The sequence below is a fragment of the Cupressus sempervirens genome, chromosome 9 (assembly GCF_028749045.1).
Source record: "Cupressus sempervirens isolate cs-2001-9-10 chromosome 9, ASM2874904v1, whole genome shotgun sequence".
NCBI classification, from domain to species: Eukaryota; Viridiplantae; Streptophyta; class Pinopsida; order Cupressales; family Cupressaceae; genus Cupressus; species Cupressus sempervirens.
Window position 1 is genome coordinate 449167014 of NC_143126.1, and position 11841 is coordinate 449178854.

General features: G+C 32.3%; 1 protein-coding gene across 1 annotated transcript in view; it reads left to right on the forward strand.

Annotated features, from left to right (window-relative positions):
- LOC149539247 (sec14 cytosolic factor-like) overlaps window positions 1-6901 on the forward strand; it is a 90752-nt gene extending 83851 nt beyond the window's left edge. Inside the window, exon 6 of the mRNA XM_089800574.1 lies at window positions 6370-6901. Within this exon, the coding sequence (XP_089656700.1) occupies window positions 6370-6510 (141 nt within the window). The 3' untranslated portion in view covers window positions 6511-6901. The remainder of the gene's footprint in view (window positions 1-6369) is intronic.
- The last annotated feature ends 4940 nt before the right edge of the window (window positions 6902-11841 follow it).

Sequence of the window (11841 nt, forward strand, 5' to 3'; positions counted from 1 at the left end):
CCTTTCTAAAGTATTCAATATCCTTAAAAAAATGTTTGGTAGTTCAGTCAACAGTAGTCTTTGTGCTGAGTATATAATAAATGCAAACAGGTTCCCTCTAAGCTACTCACACCACACATGGTATCTACTTGAGTTCCATTGTTGACTTCTATGTAGTTACTTGAGAGGGTAGATTTTATGGCCACCAATATAGCTAAACCTAGTACTTAAATAGGAAAATGAGAATTGCTAACATATCAACATAGCTTTGGAAGAAGAGACAAATTTACTTTTCAAAGCACATAAAAATTTGACACCTGTTGACAAAAAATAGATCTTTAATTATTACTTGATATATTTTCACTGATTCATGATTAAGTATAGTTGGTTATTGTTAGAGAATGTGTTTTGACAATTTAAATTCAAACTAGCATGGCACAAATATCAGCATGTTATGGTAAATCGATGTTGTATTAAATAGAGGAACAAAAGTTCCTTATATAGATTTACAAAGATGTTCCTAAAAGAAACAAACATTAACAAAAGACAAATTAGGAAACTTTCCTAAACAAACTTAAGATGACTAGATGACCATTAAATAAACATTCTATTATCATAATACCCTCCCTTAATGGTCATCGTAACTACCCTCCAAAAGACTACATGTCTTGTGGGCATAAAATTTTCAGAACATTCTGCTGCTGCTGAGACCCTCATTGGATTTGTAAAATGTTAATGACCAAGAAACTTCACAATCTGATGTTAAAACAAAGGTATTACTCCCTCTAGACAGACACTGAAATTAAACTGAAACCATGATTTTGAGAAAAATCGTGAAGCTTTTTTGCGAATGAGTACTACGCTCCAAAATAGGCCACAAGATTTTTCCACCAAGAACTTTTGCAGACGAGCTCTACAACTCGAAACAAATTGCCATGATTTTTGTGCAAAAAAGTCAGCAAAACCCTAAAATTGAAGTTTAGAAAGCATCAATTTTTGGAATAAATAGGAAAAACCGAACAAACAAAATCTCATGTGAACAAACAACTTCGCGAATTAGAGAACCCAAGAATGATTTTTAAGGAGAAAAATCGAAAAAGCAATACGATTTTGGAGGTGGAAAATCGAATAGAACTGGAAACAAAATCTGAGACACGGATCAGAGTATAGGAAACCTCGTTTTTGAGGAAAAAAAGGTGGAAACCAACAGATAACTTTTGAGGAAAACATTGCTAAAACCCACTTGATAATTGTTTTAGGAAAAATTAAGCAAGAGCCTACAACACAATGGTAAATTGAGCCTCTCATCTGAGAGGTCTTGGGTTCGACTTTACTCCAGCTTAATACAATAAAAAAATCATCTCAATAAAAAATAAAAAATAAAAAATAATCTAGGCTTCAGGTCATTACCTATCAAAAAAAAAAAAGAAGGAAATTTTATGGAAACCGTCTAGACAAATTTTTAAAAGGGCAAAATAGAAACCCCATCACATGATTTTGTTTGAAAAATTATAAAAATTCAGGTTTAAAAAAAAAAAAACTCAGATATGTCCTTGTCATGAGCTGAAAAAATGGCTGGAACATTTTGCTGATTATGCTTTAGCATCTCTTTTGGACCAAAAGCTACATGCACAAGAGCCAGCAGAAAATCCTTTAAAATAGTTTCAAACCAAAAAACTAAAAATCTTCGCTAGCCATATTAAAAATTAGGGACACATTTTAGTAACATCTTCGCTGGGTATGCAATTCTTCATAGGCAATGGCAACTTATCCCAGTAATCAACATGGTCATTGAGTACTGAAAAGAAAGGGCATTCGTCCACCCCTGCATTTGCAAGATAATGAATGAACTTAATGAAAACAATGTTCCAACACTATCTTCTCAAAATGACTACACAAAATATTAGCCTCTTTAATGAAATTATTCAAGCTCTAGTTCTCCAAAAGGTCCTCACTTCTTGCTTAAACTGTCAATCACAGCAAGTGAGTCCCCTTCCACTTCCATTTGTTGAAGGCCTTTCAAGCCTGCCACAACTTTTTCTTTACTATTGGTTTTGATTCCTGAAACAAAAATAGAACCTTTCACAAAGATTCCATTAGAGGCTTGAAGCCCCACCACTGCACTTGCTAGCTCAGTTACCTCAAGCTGCTGCGGTGAAATTCGTTATGTAAAAATCAACTTTAGGTGTCCAATAGGCAGCATTATGCTTAGAAGCTTTATGGTACCCCATTTAAGTACATAATTGGAACCTATAAGGACCCCCCAGCCAGCAACCTAAACATACCTTACTGAATTTAATCTTAATATGCAAGCAAGTAATATACTGCAAAAATAACCTCTGCTCTCCTACATAGAAGAATACATGCACAACTATACAACCTAAAAATACTGGTAAATTAATGCATGAACAGCCGTCTCTGACCAAAAAGAAGGCATACAAAGCAACGAACGAGCTTACAACCAAAAAGAGAGAGTGAAATAGACCACTGTCAGCATTTGACACTGCCACATATAAACATAAAGACTATCATGCTTCCAGGATATGTCGCTCCCTCGATGTTCTGTCTTCTACCTTTTAGAGACAATTGTAAATACCATTCCCTGACATTGGTGTGATGTTCAACATGTGTCCAAACCTATGCTCCATGGGGATGCATCCCTTGTGAAATCCCACCCATACCCGTCCCGGAGATGGCATGAAGACAGGAATTTGCCATTGTCAAAGGTGTTCCATTTTTGCCAAATTATACCATTCCCAAAATGCCACTGAGAGCAGCAGGGCACGGGGGAACAACTAGAATTCCCTTGGATGGCTAGGGGATGTTTAGAAGTCCCCTACCTGTCCATGGGATTTCTGGTCGTCCTCTATGGCTCAAGCCATTTTTGGACTGCCAGTGTTAAAAAACAAGGCATTTTTAAATTTGAAAAAAAGGCTGGCTGGCCCACAAGGATGCCAAAATCACATTTAATAATACCGAAACCTAATATAAGAATAAAATAACCAAAAAGAAGAAAAAGAAATTCATTTTCACATCTGCAAAGAGGAGCAGCAGGTGGTCAAGGAATGAACAACAGTTGAAAGAGGCAGTTATGGCATCAAACTTGCTTGATTTAGACTCATAGACCTACCATTTTGTGGATAGTTATATATAACTGAAAACTTCTATGTTCACCATTTAATAGTTTAGTTATAGTATTTACATTTTAATCTTATTATGGACAGCTGATTATGGAGTTAGAATTATATGTTATTTCTTTCTGTTTGATATTTTAGTTATAGACTTATAATAGTATAGTATGTCTATTGTTTACATTTCAATATTTTATGTCATCTCATGCACGAAACATAGAGCCTTTTGACATTTGTGCTATATGTATGCCATATGTTACACTGAAAGTATTTAAACTTTTTCATTTCCTATATATTGAGCTTCTAAATGTCTATGGTGAATGGTTTATCAATGTTATGATATGCATGATTGAAATCTCTGTATATAAAAATTAAAATTTCCCCTATTATTTCAATAACCTTCCCCTAAAAATTGACTTTGAACCGTACCCATATTGGAAATACGTCCCCGTCCCCTAAGACCACCTCGTCGCTGAAACTCTGTGGAGCATAGGTCCAAACACTTTAGTAAGTATTGTCGCTTCATGAACCTTAAAACCATTGAATAAACCCTTCACCTCATGTACCTATATAACAATTCATTCTCCAACATTGCATTTTGAAAGCACTAGTCATTTCCAGAGCGCCATTAAGATCATAAGCCGCTATATCTCATTCCCATTTGCAACTAATGCATCTCCTCTTGCAATGCATTATTGATGCTTCCAACACATCATCTGGGAGTTGATACATGCTCTCACTTCCTAGGTGCATGCATAGTTTCACCAGAATACATCTTCTTATCATTCCCCTCGGTACCTGCACTAGCTTCTTAATTATACCATTGTTGATTTCTGCATGCTTTACTGCTTGTTTAAATTTATAATTAAAATATGCTAAAATCATCACATGATCTGAAATGGCTATTCTCATCCAAATCCTCCTCAGCTAAATAAGTCTTCACTTTCCATGAACTACCTGCCTGGTCACAGTTAAAAATGTGTTTAAGATGGTGGTCTGAGACTGGACCTTCTGCAATGGATCCCTAGGCAATTCATTCTTTGCCATGGTAAGGAGATAACTCATAAAGACCCAAGAACCTTCCTTGATAGCCTGTCACACTTTCTAGAGTAAACTGCAACAAGTAGCAAAAACTAGCATGGCACCACAAAAGATAATATTTTTGAGCAACTCTCATATCTCCTGTAGTGCACTACAGTGTGTGAGATGCGTCCAATCTTGTAATTATATTTCTGCCTGCAATACGAGCACATCTTATCATCAAAACATATTTAATAACCACCGAAGATGGGAAACCAAATGTAGGATAGAGGCAAAATTATCCTAGTCTTCAATCTCCATTCTTTCTAACAAGAGAAAACCCCTTAGCATTGACCATTGATAAGCCATAAAATCTGCAACATTGTTTTGCTAACAATAACAATGAGAAATCTGAAAAGAGAGAAACAATGGATAAAATAATACTTTCAAGATTGCTATCAATTTTCAATTGGGATATTAAGCCCTCTTTACTATATTAACAACAATTTGAGTAACTTCAATTTCCACCTGTCTTAAACCTGCCCCCTTGGTTGCTTCCAGTAAGCAACACATCCTGTTCCACAGTTATTGGTTTGCTATCCTAGGAAGATAGAGCAGCCAAACACAAAATTATCTTTTAAATCATATAACACACAATCAGCTTGTACCCATCCCAGGTTGCCATTTAAGGCTTCATCAAAATTCAGTTTTACCTACCATTTTTAATTTTTTCATCCTAACTCTCCTACACTTTCTTTTCCTATTTGCCCTTGAATGAGATCTTTTTAGTAAGTTGTGGTATTGGACCAAAAAGTAACATGAATGGGATCTCTGTTGTGGTATCGGACCATAAATTAATATTTGAGGAAAGACTTGAAGGAATTTTTTTCTTCATTATATTTCCTCACGAACCTTGTGCATGGGAATTGTGGAAATAAATTTCAGTTTTGAAGTTTGATTTGATGACATGCAAATTCTATGATGCACATTGCACATACAAGAAAATAGTCGGTGAACCACTGAATAGAAATAGATTTGATAATGCATGAATCCTACAGTGCTTTGAGAAAAATAATTATATTGATGTATATCAAAGACCTATGCTCAATGACATTTCCGCAATATAGACAACATGCTAATTTATGGTTCAACACCACAATATATATAGTTCTGCCACTAATGAAATAATATTTGGCAGAGCAAATATAAAGTTTTAATATTTAGCCAACACGATAGTTTTACTGGTACTGAAATAATATTTGGCAGAGCAAATATAAACTTTTCCGAAGGAGATGTTAAAATCTTTTCCAACACAAAAAAAGAGCAAATATAAAATTTAATATTAAGTCTTGATCCATGGCAATACTTTTTCCCATGAAATATATTGTTAGACCCAGAATAGCTAGATGAATGTAGATCTTACTATATTCTATTATATCGAACAGTAATTAACTTATTCCTTACACAGATGCTGCACTGGGGTCGATATCAGCTTATCCATGATTTATAAAATATTAGTTCTCTAGAATAGAAAACATACTTTTTCAAACTGGGGAAACAAATGAAATGTCTTTAAATATCTTTAGTATTAGCTTGAGATGTTTTTAGTTTTAACTATGTAAATTTTTGCATCAACATTTTCGGATCACATCCTGTTCAATCCAACATCAAGATGAAGTGATCATGGATCACACTCTGTGATCCATCATCATTTTTGTTATTGTAAAGATTTCGCAAATTTGTGCAACCAACAGATTAGGGCACAACAGATTTGCTAGCATGCAGCTCTGTGCTCAGCAATACTTATCTTAAAAAATCAATAGACACTATTTTTTTGATAGGTATTAAAAGACACTTTTTTAAAACATGGAAAAAAAGAAGTTTAAAAAAGTTTAAATGATGTCTAATTTCACTCCGCCAAATATCATTTTCTTCCTTTATACATTTCTTTCTCATTTAAAATTTATCCTTATTGATTAAAATAAAATATTATACTATCAAATGTATTTACAATTTTGAATATCTCCGGTCAGTCCTTCAAGACTGAAAAATATTTATAAGATGACTTGGATAAAAAGGAATGAGACATGCTTAGCTATGCCGGAAGTTCTAACATAGATGGTTTACCCACTACACATGCCATTTGTATTGCTATGTTTGTTTATTTCATTTTCAATTAAATGATAAAAGAATAATCAAGGGCTACTTTGATGAATTGTCTTTCTTGTTTTTCTTACAGATAGTAATGATTGATAACAAGGACATAAAATCAACTCTGTTGAATGATATCGATGAAAGCCAACTTCCTGAAATTTATGGAGGTAAATTGCCCTTGGTACCAGTTCAGGATGCTGTTGTACCGAATTGGCCCCTAAACTAAAAGTCATAATCTTTAGAGGATTGAGAAAGCCGTAAAACATTTGGCATCATACATAGATGTGGATTGTGATTAGTATCTGATCATATGATAAGAAATTTCAGCTTGTAGAGGCCGACATTTACTGGTTTACAACCCCATTGCCGACCACCTCTTGCATATTAGTTTTCCAAATCTCGGGGTTGAAAAATCTCAAAAGAATATCATATTACATAACATTCTTTTCATATAAGACATTACCTTGAGAGTGGATGATGATTAGTTGTCCCTGCCTTATAGGCTGGAGACTATAGTGTTTGCCCTGGTTATATTATTATTACTTTTTTCAAAAATCTGAAAACATTACCAAATGTTAAATGTCTCTTAATATTATTATTAAAATATATTTTTTTCATGCTATTGTTTTATTGGTTATTACTATTTTTGCTAGTGGTTTAAACATTTTTAAAAATCCATTGAAATTCTTTTATTGCCATGTGAAAGCAAAGTGGCTTAAATAAAGGACCGGCATTTAATTTGACCTTAGTGGTTGCATTATATTTATTAAACTTCCACCACCATATATGTATTTTATTGAGCAGCCATATATGCATTTTACTTATTGGATTAAAACTTATTGTTTTTACTAGTTTTAATTTAGCATTTTCAAATTTAATTATAAAATGCATATAGTTAGATACAAGTTTTTTAACTACATAATTTCTATTAAATATTTTTTTATGATTTGATTGGGTGAATCATTTTGAGTCATATATGTGCAGGATTGAAGTTAAATATTTTTATTTGTGAGTAAATTAGTTTAGATGTTTATACTTTTAATATTCTATTTTTAAGAATTAATTTTTTTCATTCAACTAAAATATTTTAAAAAATATTATCTACACTAATATTATATAATATTTTAAGAAACACTATTATATATTATTATTAAAATATTTTTATTTTTATATTATAATTTATTTTAATATTATATATTATATATGATATATGAATAGAATTTAACTATATAAGATTTGCGTTGATTAAAATATTTTATATACTATGATAAATTTATTATTTTAACATTATATTTACACTAAAAACTATTAAAACTAAGGCAAGTACTAAGTCATTATATTGCACTTGTTTTATATTTCATACTTGCTTTTTGGAATACTCACAAAGCTTTGGTGTTTTTTTGAGTTGGGTTGGAGATAAGTAAAACTAGTGTAGTTGTCTTTCTCCATTTTCTCCATTATATTCTATGGCTCATTTTGCCTTATGGCTTTCTTGTCTTTTATATTATTTGGGTTTTTTTTTGTTCATATCACATCAATATTGGATTTGTATTGTATTGCAATAGCTTTATATATTTTTATAAAGGGTTTGTATTTATTGCAGGGATTCCATTCTCAATAACGCATCAAAATAGAGTTATACAGAATTCATATTCTTCAAGTAATGAAAACTCCAAGTCAGAATGGTGTGTTATGTACTCCTTGGATAAAAATGGTGTTCAACATTATACTTTAGGAGAGGATGTCTACTCTCATTATGAAATTAACAGTGCATAGTTTTTGTCATTGTATGGAAGACTCCAAACATCTTCATTCTTCTTCTTTTCGCAATTTTCTATGTTCTGGGCAATTTTTATATTTGTAGTTACTAACTTTCAGTTTGTGCTACCATTCAATGTGAAGCTCCTCCTTGGCCACGTATCTATTCTCCTTAGCCAGGTAGATATTCTTCGACATGTCTTTTTAAAAGAAATATTTTTTTAAAGATAGGGCTTTATTGTCATGGTGAATATTCTAGTGTTTGGCCCATCTTGTAGTAAATTTCATAATTTCTTTCTACTATTTGATTAATCTTTTTCTTGCCTTCAAATTTTTAGACTAATTGTTAGATGTGATATTCTGAGGGACAAATTGGTGTATTCAGATATCTTTTCTCTAACTATGAATATATATTGAAATAAGTATATACAATTATTTTATTATTGTCTATCTTAAAATAAATTTATTTACAATAACTAATATTTATTTTGCTGCCATAAATTTTTTTGCAAGAAATGCATTGGATCTTATCCATACTATATATTTGTATAGAAATTAATTGAAGAACTATACCTTGCCAGTAATTGGTTTGGGTAGTTTTAACATATAATTTATTTCAAACATGGAAAAAAAGATTTGTGCATTATTTTTTAATATAAGTTCCATCATCGTACAAGTTCAAATGATTTTTTATAGTTTAACGTAAAGAGGGATACTTGTGTGCCTCTGTAGTCATTCTAAATGAAATTGGTACTATCGTATATAGTACTATCTAGAATTTTTTGTTTTGTTTCATTTTTAGGGCACTTGTTTACGTTTTTTGATTGCTAAGAAGACCAAAGTCAAGATTCATTAAAACTATTATGTGTTGTGATTAATTATTATTATTTATTAACTTCGAGTAGATTTGAACCCAAGACCTCCCAAATAAGAGGCTCATAATTTACCATTGTGTTGTAGGCTCTTGCCTACTACAGAGGCTCTCATCTTGTTAAAGCTTTTTTAATGATTTTTTTCTGCTCATATTTGTTGTCCTTACAATTTTTTCTTCTTCTATTGATTAGCTTTTTAGTCTTGTGAGCTGTTCGTTTAATTTATTAAATCATTCTAATGTACATCGCTTGAATTTCTTAGAGGATATATAAGAAGCCTTTGTTTAATGTCAAATAACACAGGACATAGCAAGCTACCCTCTGATTTCATAATGTAAACTGAATGTTGTTGTCACGTCGCTGCTAGATGAACTAACCTTAAACCAAGTATGCATTAAAACAATGCATAACATTATTTATGCCATGGATGGAAATTGCCATATAAAATTATTTTTGATGTATGCTTCTCAGGGATATGAATTTACGAAGATCTTTGCTTATTTAATTTCTCCTAGGATAATTAGGATAGTGTGAGGGAAATAATAAATTCAAAAGTAATGCAAGATTTTGAAGGTCACATTTGTAGTGAAAATGTAGAATTATCAATAACTAGCACTTGCAATAGAAGGTGGTGCAAGGGGTATGTCGATAGGTCATAGAAGTGAAAGCTATATTCACCAAAATATGATAGTGTAAATGTCATGTGCAACATTTCAATTAATTCAAACACATTAGAATGTTAAATTGTAGTTCAGTCAAATTGATATGATCATGAGACTCATTATAAATGGTAAATCATTATTAGATAAATATTCTTTATATATAGATATTATTTTATATATATATATATATGGTTAGTTATATTAAAATATACTAAACAATGATAATTAACTATAGAGACATGTCTCCTCATATTTATATGAGATGCAAATCTGCAATTGAAATACATCAATAAAAACGACAATGCTATTTACATTTGCAGAAATGATCCATGTTACTTAACATGATATCAGAACCAGACTGCAAATGTATCGAAGGAATAAGTAAGATGCAATAGAAAAATTGTACCTTCATTAATACATAAGCTCTGCTATAATCAAATCAGATATAAGATTTTGTATTATCAAAAGTAAGAGGGATTTGGATACACTAAATGGAGCAGACACATAATCCGTAAGAAATATACCGTCGACAAAAATTACCAAGGAATAATGTATTAATATAATAAGTATTCATGTATGTGCAAGGCAAACAGACGGCTTATAGACAATTGGTCTTCTAGGAATTATATTATTTACGTGCACTGATTTTCTTTGCGCTCAGCTTTCTTGGGAGACTTTGTTTAAAGAAAAAAGATACTACGACGATAAAGATGAAGGAGACGTCTGCAGATGGGGTGAGCCACGTTGGAAATAGGGTTGAGGCAATAGTCAAATTTGTTTGTACACCAACCTTACGTCGTCTCCACCACGATGCTTCTTTGTACGAAACTTCCTTGGAGTTGATTACACTTTTGTTCATGGCATGTAAATGAAATAATTTGAACTTCGGGATCTGGTATTGGTTGCCCGTGTGCTATCTCGATAGTTGATAAATATTTGGGAGTCAAAACTAACCACGGTTGATAAATAGAGCTGCAGAGTGATCAACATGCAATAGTTAGTCGCATGGTTGGAGGAGAATACTTAACTCTCTCCAAGACACAAACATCTTCCATATTAAGGTACGCAGTAATATATATACCAGGAAAATAGGAAAAGGACAGGTTGATCAAAACAGTTACTGTACAAGTCATCATTGATCGACTCATCTTCAGAAGTCGAAAGAGCAAATAGGAAGATAAGAGACCAAATCCTAGTTATAATCATCTGGGTCTAAGAGTGGCTAAAGGAAACTTGGAGAGGACGAACACATTTTAAAGATAATAGAATACTACCTTGCATGCATGGTAGATGGTTGGTATCTATGCATTCCAAACAGGAGGAACCAATCCCAAACATAGTCTGCTTTTGCATGTTACCCGATAGCCTTAGTAGGACACAAGCCTACCACATACGCTCCTTTGGTAATATTGGCCACATCGATTGACAAGACCAATAAGGAGACCCAGTCAAATAAAAACACAAACTTCTCCACTCTTTCATCATGGAATTTCTGCCCAAACAAACAAAATGTAGACTTTGGAGAGTTCTTTTTACAACACCCAGATGGCTCAATGGAGTATTTAAGACAGTCAAAATCTCTGAGGAAACTCAATGGCATTCCTGGAGGAAAAAGCGGTGCAGTGACAGTCATAGTTTTGGTACTGAAGAAAATGATGCGTCAAAGCATGTATGTGAGACAAATGCACAATAGTCTACTTAATAATTGTCAAGATGGATCAGGAATTCGTCAAGCACCTCAACTTTTAAGGAGACAAGACATTAATGGAACCACTGAGGAAATTGTGAGGACATTACCTACTGACAAGGCCTCACCATCTTGCTAACTACAAAAGGTAACTTTGGCCTCTAGGGTGATCTGGCAACATAACTATTAAGTGTGAAGAAGAGAATCGATGGGGCCCACATCATCCTAAGGAAAAGGTAAGTAGGCATGACATTTGAGATATCTATAAGTATAAGAGTTATACTATTTTAAATTTCCTTTTCACATTATTGTGTATGAGATATATAGTTTGAATATGGTAAGTATGTAGATATTGAAATTAGGTTAATGATAACACTAATAATATTACATATTAGATATCAAATAATATGTTTAATTATAGATTAAAATATATATTGCGGATTGAATATATGCATATATGTTGATAGCATATATTTCAATTAGATCTTATCTATATTTTATTGGAATGGTGTTATCATTATGTAAAATATTTTTTTGTATTTCAATACATACTATAAGAACTATGTTCCTTTATTTTT